Source organism: Rhipicephalus microplus, chromosome 5, assembly GCF_043290135.1.
Source record: "Rhipicephalus microplus isolate Deutch F79 chromosome 5, USDA_Rmic, whole genome shotgun sequence".
Lineage (NCBI taxonomy): Eukaryota > Metazoa > Arthropoda > Arachnida > Ixodida > Ixodidae > Rhipicephalus > Rhipicephalus microplus.
The window spans coordinates 199,909,687-199,927,809 of NC_134704.1; the positions used below are offsets into that span (position 1 = coordinate 199,909,687).

General features: G+C 44.1%; 1 protein-coding gene across 4 annotated transcripts in view; it reads right to left on the reverse strand.

Annotated features, from left to right (window-relative positions):
* The window catches only part of LOC119173570 (RNA transcription, translation and transport factor protein), a 115,063-nt gene that overhangs the window by 17,349 nt on the left and 79,591 nt on the right, over nt 1-18,123 (reverse strand). For all 4 annotated transcript variants that reach the window (XM_075896372.1, XM_075896371.1, XM_037424373.2 and 1 more), the window contains 2 exons: nt 6,408-6,496; nt 37-108 (listed from right to left, as the gene is read on the reverse strand). In XM_075896372.1, coding sequence (XP_075752487.1) covers nt 37-108; nt 6,408-6,496 — 161 coding nt within the window. The remainder of the gene's footprint in view (nt 1-36; nt 109-6,407; nt 6,497-18,123) is intronic.

An 18,123-nucleotide genomic window follows, 5' to 3' on the forward strand; every position in this document is an offset into this window, starting at 1 on the left:
CCCTTTGAATAGTTTGCTGTCTGTCAACTGTCCTACCTGCGTACTGCGTTGCTTGACAGTCTCCAGGCCAGTGGTCGACAGCCGCTCCTGGATCAATGCACACACACCCTGCACAAGGGGCACCACCAAACACAACAAACACGCCTCAGAAGATGTGCGCCCCAGGCTTGAGTCCAAATGACAATAATAGCATACCTGCCAAGTTCAAGAATTCTGAACCCAGGAGATTCATGCGACCGAGGGAAGGGGGGGGGGGGGGTTAGTGCTGATTGATGTCTTTTTTTTTTTTGCACAACAAATTCGCAAAAAAAAAATGGCGAAGGGGGGGGGTCCCAGCAACCCTGCGAACGTAACCATTGGCGTCGCGGTCTTATAATGGCTTGGAGTGGCTGAACACACGATGGTTCCTACCTAGTAGTAGAAAGCTCGAGTCTCAAAGCGCAAATACTCCCAAAGCTCCGAGCCATGAAAACAACTTGCAAAATCATTTCTATCAAAAGAAATGTCTTCCAGAGACACACCTGAACAGAGGAGACTGAGCATGGGTTAGAGATTCGCTACATTACTAGATTCTTTCAACAGGAATGCCAAAATGCTTCCAGCTTTTTTTTTTTTTACTTTTTCAGTGATTTTAATCTGCTGCTGTGTTAACTGCGTGCCCTCGGAGCTCGTAGATCGCTATCACGCCGCTGCGACATTGGCTGCAGCTAAAGGTAGATCTATTTTCAAACGCTCTGCACTGGCTGTGCACGTGCTTTAAGTTGTTTTCTACTATGATCGTATTTGCCGCAGTTTTGTCCACAGCGTTTGTGGAAAGCGGCATCGTTTAACTGGTCGGGCGATGAACGTGAGCACACTTTCAGAGTGCTGTCAGTTACGTCGTCACAATACTTGATTCTGTCAAGAGCAATCACTGTGGTCGTGGCGCGCACACTTTGAGCACGCTGCTTTTGGGCTTCGTTCGACGATTTCGCTACTAAAGTTCATATGAAATTGTTCGGCGCGTACGAATTTTGACCCAATGGACACAGTGAAATTCGGCTGGGTAATTTTGCGAATTCGTATCTGCAGGTTTCACATCACTGTGATGGGTTCACAAAACGTCTGGATCGGATTGATTGGCTTGCATTTTCGTCAGCCCAGCCAGATCATGCACAGGTATTTCGATTTCCAGAAGGTTTTCATGACAACCGCACAAACGTGAGAAATGGTCAAAATCCGCGAGTCTCCCGGGTGTTCCTGGAGGCTTGGCGAGTATGGAATGTCTAGTATGGAATAATGACACGCTATTGCCAAGTGTATTAAAACAATCTGTAATCTCATCAATACTTCACTGCACTTGATTTATTTGTGGGGTTTAACGTCCCAAAACCACCATATAATTATAAGAGACACCGTAGTGGAGGGCTCCGGAAATTTCGACCACCTGGGGTTCTTTAACGTGCCCCCAAATCTGAGTACACGGGCCTACAACATTTCCGCCTCCATCGGAAATGCAGCCGCCACAGCCGGGATTTGATCCCGCGACCTGCGGGTCAGCAGCCGAGTACCTTAGCCACTAGACCACCGTGGCGGGGCACTTCACTGCACTTGGTGAATGAAAGAAAATGAATTTTAAAAGCTCTTTTCTCTTGTTAGACATTATAATAACGACAACACTAACAGACAAGAAAGCCAAGGAAAGTATAAGAAAAGTTAAGTGTGGAACACACTTTTTGCCTGTTGGCATCACACAGCATGCGGTGCCATGGGCTATGTGACACCAACAGGTAAAAATAGTGTTCCACACTAGCCGTAATGGCAATGGGTGGCGCTGACTGATGCTCTCATGTCTAAATGCACATATGTCCTTTATGATGTGGACGGAGGAATGACCATCACTGTAGCTAAGTGGTAGAGCATCGGCTGTGCTATTCAAAGGTTCTGTCCCTACCGGTGGCAAGTTATCTTCTCATCCCCATTTCTTTTTTCACATTGACCATACAATTTCTTCTAATACCGTATTTAATCAAATCTAGGCCGATAATTTTTTCCAAATTTCTGTGTATTAAACTCCAGGATGGACTTAGATTCGAGGATTTCGAAAAAATTGGCAGATCCCCCATAGAATGGGAATTGATGGTATGCAACAAATCAGGAAGGTTGATATGTGACTTTAAAATCAGCAGAACGTTACGAGCGTAAACCTTTTTCAATGAGAATGTTTCAGTCTTTTTCTGGCTGCTTTGGTTGCGGGTGTTGGCATTACATAGTAACGTAATGTAATTACAAGTAAACGACTTCTATGTCATGGTTATCATCTTTGCACATGCCATTCACCTTCATTGCCCATTCACGTCACATGATACTAAATTTGGTATATGTGAAGCTAGCGAAATAACCATGAGCACGCTATAAGCTTAGCATGTAGTCATGTTTTACATGACACGCATGTCATGATTATCATTAATCGGTGCATGTCACCAGTAATGGTAATCCATCCATGAGAGCCTAGATGTGCGGCAAAATATCTAGTAAGTGTACTGGGAGGCACTGAAGCTATTTCAGACGTGGCTGCCACGATTTGACCACTTGAGCAGAATAAAAAAAATCATCAATTAGTTTTTTTGATTCCGATATTATGGACGATTTTGCGGTCTCTAAAAAGTCCAAAAAATCAGGCCATTCACTGTGTCGTGCAAGATAACGATGTTAGGCACAGTTTGTCTCGTCTATTTCGAGCTTCTAGATACACCTCCGGGCCACACAACGAGCAAAGGAGGTGGCGGAAAGACACGGCCTTACCACCATCCCTCTGTTACAAAATATTCTCACTTCAATAAAGCTCTTTATCTCCCTTTCTTTGCTCAGCTCGAATAGCGTTGTATGCAAGTGCACTGAGATTTTGCTTTCAATGGGAAAACTTGATCTGTTTTGTTTCTGAAAGTCAGCATACACCTTTTGGTGCAGGTTGGGTGCAGACACCCTAAATTTTAAGGAAATATAACAGGATGTAGCAGCAAGGGCACTTGGGCGCAATTTGGGGCAATTGGCGCAGCGGGAGCGTCACTGCAAGTTACATGGTGTATATGCTTTAAGGGGAGACGCGGGTCGAAAAGTCGTGGTTTTCCGGAAAATTTTCGCTTTTTTTTTTTCCGGCTGTATTGGCATCCTTGGACTATAATCTATTACTTCTGAAAATATCAAGCTGAAATTCGCACGAGAAATTATCAAAAAATGCTTCCAAGTGGGCAGCGTTGACGCGAGAAATGCGCGAAAGTCGCGAAAAACGGCGAAGTTCGTGTCGTCCTGTCGCGAAAACGACGCGTTGGCCGCCATTTGCAATCGTGCACGCATGCTGCGAAGGCCGTATCCTTCATAATCCACTAGTAGCCAGTCTCGTGCCTTCACGCAGAATAAACAAAAAACGAGAAAAACAACGCGTACGTCACGCGTTTTCAATAATGCGGCACACAGCGCGAGGCCGCCATTGGACGGCGGTGCGCTCCACGCTCCTCCCCCTCCTATCTCTCCGGCAAAAGAGCGAAGCCTCGGACGTCGCGATCGAGTTTTTATGCGTTTTTCTGCATTTTTGCGTCATGGCAAGCCCGAAGAAGTGCAGTTCAGATAATCGAAAGTTCAGAACTCGCCACAAGTATCGAGGGAAATGGCGTCGGACGCTTCGCAAAGTGACAGCGAACGACGATGTCGTCCCCGACCAACGCCCCGACGCTCCGACTTCGGATAGGCCTAACACCGTCACCGAACCCTGCGACAGTGGTTGTGAAATAGCCGCTGCCGTGGAATTCGTCAGTGCATCCCAAAGGAAGATTCGATTCTTCGAGAGTGAACGTAGACCGGTAGATGCTGCTACTGCGAACATGCTGCTTTGCGAAATCGATGCGCTGATGGCACTTGTGGCGGGTGCGCAATGCCCAACCTACCGCGAACGGAAGCTCGGCGTGCGAGAGGCAGCTGGAAAGTGCAAAGGACTTTCGGCATTCCTCGAACTGTGCTGTCAAAATTCTGATTGTTCTGAATCTGCACTTTCGTTCACGCACACGTCGAGACGTACTGCTTCGGCCGGGGACCAAGGAACGAGCGCTCGTTTTGACAGCGGCAGCTCGCGTGACAGCTTTGCTGTAAACGTGAAGGCAGTTCTGGCAGCACGCGCTATAGGCGCAGGCCACGACCAACTTTCACGATTTTGTGCGATTCTCGGTCTTCCGAGCCCTATGCATCACAAGACATTCAACGGCATTTGCAAGAAGCTCCATGGTGCGGCGATGACGGCAGTGAGCAAAAACTTGCACCAGGCACGAAACATCACGAAGGACGCAGTCGGCGGCGGAGATGTGCCAGTCATGTTTGATGGCACCTGGCAGAAAAGAGGTCATAAAAGCCACAATGGAGTGGGCACAGTCGTGTCCCTGGACACGGGGCTCTGCCTCGATTTTGAAGTTCTTTCGAACTACTGCCATGCTTGCAGTATACACAGGGACCTTGGGGAGGATGAAGAGATATGGCGAGCTTTTCATCTTCCAGTTTGCCAAAAAAACACTGACTGCTCATCCCATGCAATGGAACCTGCGGCAGCTGTCAATATATGGCAGAGGACCTTGTCTTATGAAACTCCACTGCGATTCACCAGCTTCCTAAGTGATGATGACAGCAAGGCCTACACTGCAGTCTGCGAGGCAAACGTATACTGTGACACCCCCATTGACAAAAAAGAGTGCACGAACCACGTTGCAAAGCGCTTGGGAACTGCCCTACGGAAATTGGCAACGCCACTGCCACGAGGCGAAAAACTGAAAGATGCGACAATAATAAAACTACAAACATATTACAAGATCGCCATCACGAGCAACAAGGACAGTGTCCGAAATATGTACACTGCCATATGGGCATCGTATTTTCATTGCTGCTCCAGTGATGGTGCCAGTAGCCACAACTTTTGCCCCGCGGGACCAAATTCGTGGTGCAAGCACAAGCGTGCGGAAGCACTGGGGGAGCCTGCACCACGCCACACCCCACTGTTGACGAAGGCTCAAGGATTGGCAATTATGCCTATCTACAAGCGCCTTACAGAGGAGAAACTCCTTATTCGGTGCCTTCATGGCAAGACACAGAATGCAGCCGAATCGCTGAACAGCAAGATATGGCTGTTAAGTCCAAAAACAAAGTTCGCCTCCAGAACAACTGTGGAGACAGCCACCGCTCTTGCTTTACTCTGGTACAACAAAGGCCACAGGGGCTTTGAAGAAGTGCTCGAAGGCATTGGAATTCTCCCCTCACAAGATCTGGCCACACATGGTGACCACTGTGACGTCATGCGCATCAGGAAGATGAACCTGAAGCGAACTGCAGAAGCGAGGGCACACCGTCGCAACACAGCGAAGAGAGCTCGTGTTGAGGACACTGACCGCAAGAGCCGTGAAGGACCAAGCTATGGTGCAGGGGACTTCTAGACACTTGCAGTGCATTCAAGGCAAGGTACTTTTCATTGTGCCCCAATTTGATGCAAAAAGAATGATTTCCTAATAAATGCCAACTTTGCGAACTTTCAAACTTGTTTTTCTCATTTTCATTTTTTCTGACAGTTTCACGTTTTCCGGGCAGCCTTTTAGAAACTTATATTCATTGTATAGTAACAAAACTTGGCACACATATTCTTCAACACATGCAGAATGCAAATATCTACTCTAAATTGCAATGCCTACCAGCATTAGTTGTGAAAGTACTAGCTTATTGTTTCAAGGGAGATTGAAAATAATAAGTCATTCAATACAATTTTTTTTTCTTGGTTCCAATATTTCTGTGACATATCTATATAGATATTTGCACTTTTCAATCTACCAAGAGTCAAATAAGATCAGACACAGTGCTTTTACTGAAAGTTTAGTACATAAAAGAGTGCCCGCAAAAAATGTAACTTTTTGCTATTGTTTATGGCATAACTCAATAATTATAGCAGCTACACAAAAAATGATTGCATATTTGAAATCTGCATGAAAAACTATACTAATAACAAACTTTTCAAGTCTCTATTATTAGAAATAAAAAAAAAACTTTTTCGAGGAGCGTCTCCCCTTAATTTGGCGACTTGTGTTATATAAGCAGTTCATGGTATAAAAGAAAGATAATCCGACCAGCACTGCACAGACGTGCATGTTTTCCTTAGTCTACGCATATTCACAGCTACGGTAGCATGGTGTGTGCACGTGAAGATGCTGGGGCGTTTTCGACCTCAATAAATAGTAGTTTAGTTTTCAAAATATGAAAACGCCATGTTTGGCGCAGCTTTGATGCAGAACAGTATAAGGATATAGTAGCATCAGTGTTTCCGCCTAGTTTTGTGCACTTGGCACAGCTTGAAGTTGCTCAAAGGGTTCAAGTGCAAGAATGTTACTAGAGGAACGACCTACTTGTAGCGTAACTATGTGATCTGGATGCTGAGTGACTCCAAGATACTGTGCCAGTGCTTGCACTCCTTGTCGAAACTCTTGACAGTCAACTGCAACACACAGGGTAAACCGAGCATTATCAAACAGGTCAGCCGTAGTGGTGCAACACACGTGATCATTAGAGACCGGATTATAGGAAAATGCCTGCTTTGTTCCTTGCATTCCTATCGTGCCATTTTGATATACGAGCGCAAATTAAAGGTTAAGAAGGGCTTTTATAGTTTTTTTATAGTGCCTATTAATGCCTATTTATCGTGTTCCCGCCTAAGTTCCTGTAAGTGCCTATGAATGCCCATTTTCCAAATCAGCGTCTATATGAGCGCTTTTTAAGCCCAAATTTTCTTTTCGAGCATGATTTGAAACCGTTATTCATGTGAAAAAGGCAATATTGCTATCTTCAAACACTATGAGCTTCAACAAAGTCCAATATTTCTAACATCTCCCGAAAAAAAAAAAAAAACCGCTAACCGCAGTAAAATGGCACTCGCTGGCCACCTTATGCCACAGAGCTGACACGCTGCGAATTATTGGAGGAGGAGCATGAGAAGTGCAAAAAAAAATGACATCTCTGCAGCCCTAAGTCTACAGAGGAATGAGGAGAGAGAATTGAAGATGGGATAAGAAATAAGAGTGGCGTCTATGGGCGAGGACATGGCGACCGTCTTCTACAGACAGCTGTCCAGTGTCCTTAAAGAACTGAAGAACCGCCCTTAAAACCTAGGTGTTGGGGTGGGAAAGAAGCAGCAGGTTTTTCTGTGCAGCCCCGGGTAGGTGGAGAATGAATGAAAAACCACGGAGGGCCAGACATCGAATTCTCATGTTGATTCACTGGTGGTCAAGACCGCCAAATCGTTATACTATATACAGCGAAGTCTGAGACAGGTGCCGGCACGTTTACAATCAATGGTGTATTTAGCATACATTCACCCTATGCCTGAATATGCTTGTGCCGTATGAGATTCCTTGGTATATGTCTGTAAGTGAAAAACACGAAGAAATACAGAACACACCTGCAAGGTTTGCCCAAAGCCACTACTCAAAAAATGACAGCTGTACCAATATGAAAAATGAGCTAGTATGGGAATTTATCATCACATCGAAGTAAACCGTGGCTAAAGCTCCTATGTCAAGGATTTAATGGTCAAACTGACATTCGAAAATGAATTACCTAAAGAGTCTTCTAACGGTAATTGTTTAAAATTTTAGAATGTCGTATCAGATCTAATATTTATATTATTTCACTTTTTGTTGTATTCATGACTGAATGAAATGGATTATAAAGAGAACAAGTGTGCTGTATCAATGAAGGTATGTTTTCATTGACATTGTAACCCATCTGCCGCAGCGATTTTGGGTAATAATTGTGATGTGCACGCGCCTTTTGTTTTGTTTGTAATTCACTTCTTCAAGCACCCCTCTTTAGGTGACATAAGAAGTAGTACTTGGACACTAGAGGTTTTTGCATGCACAATGAAAGGAGTTCTACCACGTTGATTTTTCCAATTGGTTTGCTACGAGCCACAAAGCCATGATGCGAAGAGGCAAGCTTGGATCCCTTGCCTCTTGCCCCACGTAGCCATCGCAAGCCTAATTCCTTCCCTGCTCTCTTCGGTATCCGAGCTGAAGGATCAGACAATGCACACGCACCAAAAACATCATGCATAAGCAAGGTCACACTTGTATGACGTGCCCTAGCCTATGTGTGCACGTACGTGATCGATGTTGTGTCGTTTCGGTGTTCTCTGTTGTGTATTACCCGCTTCTGTGTGATGAATCGGTCAGTGTGCGTACATTAGGAAAGGCTGGCATGGATCATGTATCGTGACCGCGATACATGACGTCCCTCCGCTGAAACTGCGGTCAGAGACGATTCACAAGCTAAGCGTTGTCAGGGTTGGGGAAGGCACGATGCAGGAATGACGAGAAGACGAACACGAGCGAAATCGGGGAGTAGTAGTCATAGTATATAGTAGTTGTAGTAGTAATAATAGTACATGTGGTTTTACGTGAAAAAACCACGATTTGATTATGTAGGATGCCGTAGTGGATATCTCTGAAAATTTTGGCCATCTCGTGCCCTTTAACGTGCACTGAACATCGCGAAGTACGCGGGCATCTATACCTTTTAGCCTCCATCTAGACGCGAAAGCCGCAGCCGAAATCGAACCCGCGGCATTCGGGTCAGCAGCGAAGCACCCTAGCCACTGGTTCACCGAGGTGGACGGGAAAAGTGGGCCGATTAGTGTATAGTATCTCACGGTCATTGAAAACAAAAATAAAAATAATAACAAGCTGACATTCCATTTGCGTGTTTTATTTTTCTTAGCTTTCGTTCATTATACTCAGTTTTAAAGGGCAGTGCAAAGACACAGAGAAAAGAAAAACATAGAAACAAAGGGCGCTGTCTGTCTTTTTCATTCGCGTTGCGCTTCCCTTTCAAAATGATATAAAGCAGCTAGCCCAAACCATAGTACTCCTCAGTCATGCTTCAGAACAGAACACACAAAGTACACACGCCAACTAGAATAATGTCACATGCAACTCTCTAATGAGGTACCGTTCTAAATGCAAAATACAATCATGAGACGGGACATTTTTCATTCGTTTTTCTAGATATAGCTAGCATTTAACATTGTTCTGATGTGTTTGATGAAGAGTGCACGGTGAGCGATGTCAGAGCACCAATGTCAACATAAAGGAGCAATGTAAAAGCAGGACCATTCCTTGATGAACGTCACTCCATCTATCTTGGGGCACACGCCCGCAAGAAGAGCAAATGATATTCAGTAGAAATTTAGAGTTTTTCCGTGACATGTAGTGTTGCAAATCTTAACAGATTGATTGATTGATATGTGGAGTTAAACGACCCAAAACCACGATATGATTATGAGAGACACCGTAGTGGAGGGCATCATGAATTTGGACCACCTGGGGTTCTTTAACGTGCACCTAAATCTGAGCACACAGGCCTACAACATTTCCGCCTCCATCGGAAATGCAGCCCCCACAACCGGGATTCAATCCCGCGACCTGCGGGTCAGCAGCGGAGTACCTTAGCCACTAGACCATCGTAGCGGGGCACAAATCTTAACAGGCATGATACTGAGGGCCCAGTGCATTCATTACGCTTGTCAGCTCGAAATGCCCAAACCAGTGAGAAGCCCTCTAAGGTGTTCATGGACAGGCGAGAAGTTGACCCTACGCGATTAGACCTGGCATCACTCCCTTCTGGGGTATCAGTAATCTGGTTATCTGCTCCTGTGCTGCCCTTTCCAGTCACGACGAAACCAAAGAGACCCAGAATAGTGTTGATTGGACGGTAGACACTTGACTCGTAATGCTAGACAATAAAACAAAATACCGTAATCTGCGAATCGTGTGGCAAAATGCATGCTTATGTTCAACTGTTGGTGCCTTTGTGCTTTCTTAAACGATATCATTTTTTTTGCTTCTTGTCATAGACACAAGTCACGGACGCCATTGTTTTAAATCATTTCAATTTTTGTAAAAATCAATGTGCCCATATTTATGATTTTGAAGGCCTAAAATGGTGATTTACCTGCCTGTCTTTGGTGCCTAAAATACACTTTTTTAGTGCCTGAAAATCCGGCCTCTAGTGATCATAACCACTATGATAAAACAATGAAAAGCTCTCTGTTAAGCACACGATTGCCTCTGGATTGTTTTTGCTCAAATTTCACAGCTACAGTCATCACCCACCAATTGGGCACAGCCCCCCTGATCAGGTCAGCCATTGAACAACAGCTTCACAAGTGCATCTTAATTTAGCCATGTGGTCGAGTAAATACAGCAATATGTTAGATCCGACACATTGCCAGTGCCTCGCTATACTAAACCGAAACTATGAAACAAATAGATCTCACAACCACAACCAAATTTGAAGAACAACAACTAATAAACTGCATCTCACATAAATCTGCCCTCGTGACAAACAGAGAGCATGCTACATTATTAAGAATGTGAAGGCAGTATTAATCAGACTTTAAATCAGGCACACACAGCTCATGCAGACAACTAGCCAGTTGCAAAAAGCAAGACCAGCCAATATGTGATATACTACAAGCACCACTGACAATACTGCACTGCAATTAAATGTCGCTCAGCTGCCAACTGAGCGAGTTGATGTACGGATGCATACTAATGAAACGGTACTGAAAATAAGATGAAATCATTCCGAACTCATGAACACAAGCACCAACACTTGACTGAAATTCTGTCGAAATGCATGCACAGAACTTATGAACTTGTGCATTAGAATAAAATTTCACTCGAGAGTTCGGGCTTGTGTTTGTATGCCCTTAGTGGTTTCTTTTCATTTTCTAGTGCCGTTTCACAAATATAAATTCTGATTATGTGCCGCACTATTTGCTAGCTGTACCACTTATGATTTCCACTCATTCACACAGCTAGCTCAGGACAACTGGTAAACCATTTTAGCCACTAAACACCAAGAGCACGCCAATAAGTTTGCTTCTACAAGAGAGGTGCTGATACAAAAAACAGTCCGGCAAAATAAACCATGCATGTCTTGAGGCCAAAGCCAATAGTAGACATATCGAGCAACAGCCTGCCTATGCTTTCACAGTGACTGCAAGGCGATTTAGCTCTTAACTGTGAGACCAGCCTTAAGTTATGTGAAATTGGCAAAACACTTGAACCATTGGCTTCCGCATTCGGCGATCCGCTGGCAGTGGCGGCGAGACCAACAACGCTTTGACCAACAAATCGCTGGCCGCTCATAGAATGTTTGTTTTGGACAATTCACCATATTTGCACAGCGCAATACTACAAGTATTTACAGCATAACTACTCGTAGTCTTGCTCTATACAATAATGTTGATTCTCAATCACCAACTAGCCCAAGCATCTGCCTTATCAAGTTTTATAGATGGCAGCACAATATTTAATTGTTAGCTGGATATGATCTCAGCTAAATGAGCATAGTTGTGCACTGTTCTTTAGTGGCGAAGGGTGCACGTTCCCGGCTTTTTCGATACATGGCATCAAGCAAGAACCTGCCCGTCACGGCCTCACCGATGTGCCTGCAAGCTGCCGAGTGGGCTCACTTTCCTCGTCACAAGCTGTTGAACGAATTAAAAAGAATCTCTCAAGGCTGTGCTTAGTTTGCAAGGCACACAGCAAAAAGTCCAAGAGTCGAAAAGAGTGTGAAACATGTGAATTGTTTTTCACATGACAGTGTGCTTCAAAGTTTTTCACAGACAAAAATCGTATTGATACATCTGATGCAGTGAAGCATTGCTAGCTGTATAAAACAAGATCTGTTATTTATTTATTTATTTATTTATTTATTTATTTATTTATTTATTTATTTATTTATTTATTTATTTATTTATTTATTTATTTATTTATTTATTTATTTATTACATACTGTCGGCCTCATATGGAGGCCTTAGACAGGAGCGGGGCATAAATACACAACACAGAACAAGCTCGAAGTATTGAATAGAACTACACAAACAAAAAAGAAATACATGACTTATTATTCTGCAAATCAACGGCATTGGCAAAATATGCAAAAGCAATGAAATGGAACCAATTGCACAGCAGTTAGTACTCGCATAGCACAAATTACTCACACTAAGTATTTACATAGCAAAAGCATTGCAGGTACTGGCATTGTACTTACATAGCACAAAAAGTCAAAAGGAAAAAAGAAAAAGAAAGTTTCAGCATTTATTCGAACACAGCAAAGTGAAAGCGAATGCAAGTGAGTACATGACTTTACATGACGCTTCGAGCATAGTGGCGATTAAAGAACTTCATTTCTGATCACCTGCAGAAAAGAATCAATGTTGGAACGTTCTATCACATGAACAGATAAGGCGTTCCACTCGACGATTGTCCGAAGAAAGAAAGAGTACGTAAAAGTGTTTGTTCTGCACTTCAGCTCGGCCACCTTTTTTGCGTGAAGAGACCGAGTAAAGCGGCTAATGGCAGGTTTTACGAATGCGGATGCATCAACGCGTAGCATTTTGTGATAGAACAAATAAAATAACTTTAACCATTCTATCGCATCTGAGTAGTATTGAAAACTGGAGAAATTGGTAACGATTCATAGCTGGTCGAGGTAAACAGCGCAAAAAACGAAGACAGAGAAAAGGAAGGACACAAGCGTCTTTTTTTTTTACAAATTTTATTGGTGATGATGATTTGTGGTGATTAATAATGCAAGAGCCAATTGATGGCCAAAGAACGCCATATCAGTAGACAGGAGATGTGAACAATGATATGGTATGTGGCTGTAAAGGCGCGTTAAAATTCTTCGCGCTAGCGCGGGTAAAACCATAGAAATAATAAAATCATGACAGTGACATGAAATATGTGCAGTGAAAAGGAAAGGCGAAATTTCGTGATAATAAAACCATGGTGAAGATGCAGCCACCTCAGTAGTGAGGTCGTGCTATGGATCAGCTTGGTATATGGGGTTAAGGCTATGTATGTCGTTTAATGGGCCATTCACCAGGTTTGACGATTTTGAGCTGACAAGTGCAATGTGTAGATGTATTTGTTCATAATCAGGTCTGTCAAAATTTGCAAGGCTACGCGCCGTGGAAATGGGTCAAATTTCAAGATGAACGCTGCTGCCCCTCCTTTTTGCGGGCGCACGCCCAGAGAATGAGGGCATAACGTGCGCATATGAATGGCACTACGTACACGGCAATGCAGTGATGTTGGCTACGTAGACTATGCTCTGACGTTGCCAACAGTGGCGTGTGACATGGCGAAAATTATTTAACACGACATGTGTAGTTTATGTATTTGTTGCTTGAAAAGAATAATAAAAATCTAGATAAATAACTGGACAATAAAGGAATGTGAGCATTCTTTTTTTTCATTTTTTTTCCCCGTGAATTGCAACGAGGTGCGGGGCTAATGTGCTGGCGTTTCGCACACGTTCGTGTCCCCGTGGTCAGCACATCGAGCAGACGATAGGTGTGGAACGCTCCTACGCGTTGGCACACCCATTGTGCTCATGTATTCTACCACTTCTAAGCCAGCGTTTCCAAACCGTCCCACAGAAACAGGCAGTAGACCTCAAAACAACAACAACAAAAAAAACCTGCTCGCATGCACGAGGGTTGGGCTTGTTCGGGCACGTCATGCGAACGTCAACTCTTGGTCGAATGCCGGAGAGGGTGGGGAAGATTTGGCTTGCGAAGGCTACGTAGAAGAGTGGCATGCGTTTCGAGCTCGCCTCATCTTCTCATTTTGTGCCGCTTCAAAAAAAAAAAAGTTTTCAAAGCTCGTAATGAACCGATTCAAGAAATTTTTGTGGCAAAATGTTTCTCAGCGAACACCCAACAACTTCCACGGTCTGACTGAAATTTTGTATGGGGCCTGGTGAGCCCCCCTTAAAAAACGTAAACAGCGATTCGAAAGCGGATCCCTACTGAGGAGCATGACCGGATGCAGCGGCAGCTGCTGTCGGTAGGGAAGTAAAACGTGCTTTTTTCTGAGAGAGTCTAGCTCATTGCACTGCACAAGGATGTGGAGAGCCGTAAGTGGCTCTCCACATCTCTCACACAATGGAGGATCCCCAGCTGACAAAAGGTCGGGTAAGTGTAACTTCTGTGCGGCGTGACCTCGACACTGGCGGCCAATTCCCTAGATGTGGCTTTATAAGATGAAGTTTATTCTGTGTTTGCCTGTCCCGTAATTGCTGTCAATGATCGAGTTTTCTTTTAAGGTATAGTTTCAGGTCAAGTGCAGGGATTGGTATTGATGTACTGGCAGTGGTTTCGTTAGCGGTTGCAGCTGGGCCAAAATGTTTACTTGTATCTCAGGATGCCCTGGTACCCAGCAGATTACAACATGTGTATTGAGTGAGTACACCGTGCACAGGACCGAGTATTGGGAGACAATGATGGGGTCTTTTTTGCCTTTTGTGAGTTTCGAGAGCTTTCACCACGCTCGGGGAATCTGTGTATATTACTGCACTTTGTAATTTTAGTTGTTTGATGCACTTAACAGCCACAAGTATAGCACAAGCTTCCGCTGTGTAAATGCTAGTGTTCGAATGCAGAATACCAGCATCTGAAAAACATGGACTGACTGCTGCGTAGGAGACAGAAGTACGAGTTTTTGAGGCATCAGTACAGGATTCTGGGCATGAGTATTTTTGCTGCAGTTCTAGGAAGTGTGTACAGATATGTGCAAAGGGCACGTGCTTGGTAACTTCTACAAAGTATATATCGCAATCTATGAGTTGCCACTGCCAAGGGGGAACATATGCAAAAGGATCAAAATGTGGGCCAGTTGGTAATTCATTTTCTTCGTTCAGCGAACTGGGAGCGCTCCCAGTTCGCTGAACGAAGGAACATATGCAGCAGGAGCAGCCAAACGGTGTTCAAGAAGCGGCACGCCCATCTCTTCGGCTAGACTCCTTACAAGAAGTGCGTATGGCTGTCTGATGGTAGGGCGGTTGTTGTACAGAACAGAACTTGACAAATCGTTGATGGTGGAGTGTACAGGGTGTTCTTTGTTCGCATTCATCTTGTGGAAATAGACAAAAGATTGGTAGGATCTTTGCGGATGGAGTGACCACTTGTTCGAGTCAACGTACTGGCTTTCCACGGGGCTAGTGCGAAAAGCACCCGTGGAAAGACGAATGCCTGAGCGATGTACAGGGTCAAGCATCTTTAAGGCAGTTGGTGTCGCAGACTGATAGGTTGTGGCTCCGTAATCGAGGCGTGTTCATATGAGGCTTATATACAAATTGATCACGCACTTTTTGTCATACCCCAGGTAGAGCGTAATAAGACTAAGAATGTGCATTGTTTTTAAGCACTTGTTATTTAGATACTTTATATGCGGTATGAAAGTTAACTTCGTGTCCAAAATTAGGCCTGAGAATTGAGAGAAACTCGCTGGCCATGTAGTTAAATGTCAGGTTGGGAATGATTGCCGCTCCTTCTAGAGAATAAGACGCACATGCTTTTTTGTGGATTCAGTCGGAACCCGTTTTCGTCAGCCCATTTAGAAATCCTGTTCAAACTGAGCTGAAACTGACACTCACACATCGCCAGGTTGCAAGACTTGAAGCCAAACTGGACATCATCTACATAAAGGCAGTAAAACATGTTGCTAGGGATGGAAAGGCTAAACGAATTCATTTTTGATAATAAAAAGAGTACAGCTCAGTACACCACCCTGGGGCACCCCTGCCACCTGAACAAATGTTCGGGACAAGACAGTGCCTACTCGAGCGCGGAATGTCCATTTGGAGAGGTAACTTTAAATTGTGGTTAGCATTTTACCCCGTAGAGACCCTTTCACTGTTTACAAACACAGCCCCTTGATGACATCCGGTTTCGTCCACCGATGTGCCAAAATAGAATTGGTGGGCAATAAGAGCTTTTAAAAATAGCCTGCTGATTTTCTATGCTTTCTTTCCATTATTTGGCAAAATATATTCAAATAAATGTTTGTTTGACCTACATATAAATTGTAAGATATTACCTTGAACTTGTGCACATTCCTTTTATCTGAAAAACTAGAGCGAGACATTTCTTACATTTAAAAAGAACTTAAAAACGTGCTTTCAGTTTCGACGTTAGGAGCTGTTAAATGAGGTGACCAGAAGTTTTCTGGGGTACAATGCTTGTGACCTTGAAACCATCTATACCCGAGTCTGAGAGGTCTCGAAGTATACCAAAGCACCATGTCGTGTCACAAGCCTTTTTAGTATCTAGAAAGACCAAGACGAAGAATTGTTTGTGGATGAAAGCATCTCGGATCTGTGCCTAAATAGGTACCAGGTGGTCAATGGTGAATCTACCTTCTCGAAAACCGCACTGGTACAGGTCAAGTAGACTGTTTCAAAATGGGAATGACAATGGCCTCTTTCCAAAAGGGAGGGATGACGCTGGAAAGCCAGATGGCATTATAGAGGGAAAGTAAGGTTTTCCCGAGTTTCGAGAAGTAGGTTTTTCAACGTTTCATAGATTACACGATCACATCCCGGGACGAAATCCCTGTAGCAATTAAGAGATGCCTGAAGCTCAGTGAAGCAGAATGGTTGATTATATGCCTACTCGTATTTTGTACATTTCGTGTCTAGTTTATTTTTCTCCACTCTTGTAGCGCCAGGATTCCGGAGAAAAATGTGAAGAGCTGGAAACTTGCTCGAAATGTGTGCCCAGGTAATTTGCCTGGTCTTCCAAGCTGTCGTTTTATGCCTTTATTAGAGAGAGTGGATATCCTTGTTTTTCTTCTACTCTTCTTAGCCTGTTCCATACTTTACCTTCTTGTGTATACGAGGTGATGCCTGATAAAAATGTATGCCAAATTTCTCTTGTAGCTTGTCAGCGCGTGCTCCTGCCTTGGGACTTAATCATCTTAAAGTTTACAAGGTTCTCGAACGTCATCGAGTTTCGAAATAACTTCCATGACTTGTTTTGTTTTTTTCCGTGCATTTTGACATTCATTATTCCACCATGGGACATGTTTGCCCAACAGTCCGCTTGTTTGTGGAATACATTTGGTGGCAGCATCGACCAAAAAAGCTGTGAAGTAATCCACAGCAGCCTCTATGTTTAACGCACTCATCTAATTCCAGGTTAAGAGAGTAATTTTTTTAAACTGTTCCCGATCGGCTTTTTGGTTGAGCCACTTATGAACCTACGGAGGACATTCATTTGCAATTGAGGTGCCGAGAAATGATCACTTCCACATGGATTATTAATGACTTTCCATTTGAAAAGGGCAAAAAATGATGGAGACGAAATGCGAAGGTCTGTTGAAGAGTAGGTGTTGTTAGCGATTTTGTAATATGTTGATATTTTGTGAAACAAGACACGTGAATCAAGACATGTGCCAGAACAGAAAAAGAATTGTTCGATTAGGTGACCTCGGGCATCGCACCATGAGTCTCCCCATAAACTATTATGCGTGTTGAAGTCTCCACGGAAAAGATACAGCTCAGGAAGTTCATCAATTAGAGACTGGAATTCCTGTTTATTGAGTAGGTGATGTGGAGGTATGTTAACAGAGCAGTGTCACTAGTTTGTTGAAGATAACGGCTCGAATGGCTACTGCATCAAGAGTGAAGAGATAAATGTGTGCAGGCCGTTCCTTGATTGACTATAACGGCAACACCACATGACACAACCGTGTCATCTCAGTCCTTTCAAAAATTAATGTACTTGCGTAGGAAGTTGCTGTGTTTCAATTTTAAGCACGTTTCGTGCACACACAGCACTGTTGGTGTATGTTTGTGTAGAAGTTCTTGGATGTCATCAAAGTCTTACAACAGTTTTCTGACGTTCCACGATAATTTGTGTCATTTTAAAGTTGTGTGGTGCAGTGTATACAAGTGTTGCCTAAGGTCACAGGGCCTTTTGAGGGCCCTGTAATGCGGGGCTTTCTTATTTTGTTGCATTCCAAAGAGCTGCGCCTGTCTTTCGGCGTCTGAGGCGAACGAAAAGCGTGGCTTGTATCCATCACTTCTTCCGAGTTGGCGGATGGCGCCTGCTCGGAAGGCACTTTAACAGCGGTTTCGGGTTTAGCTGTGGTTGGAGTGGTCTGCGGTCCGGCAGACTCCGGCGTCTGCTGGGCCAGTTTGGCAGGGGACGGAGCAGCATAGGCTACTCCAGCCTTGAGCGCAGATGGCGCGACCGCGGTCACACTCAGTTTC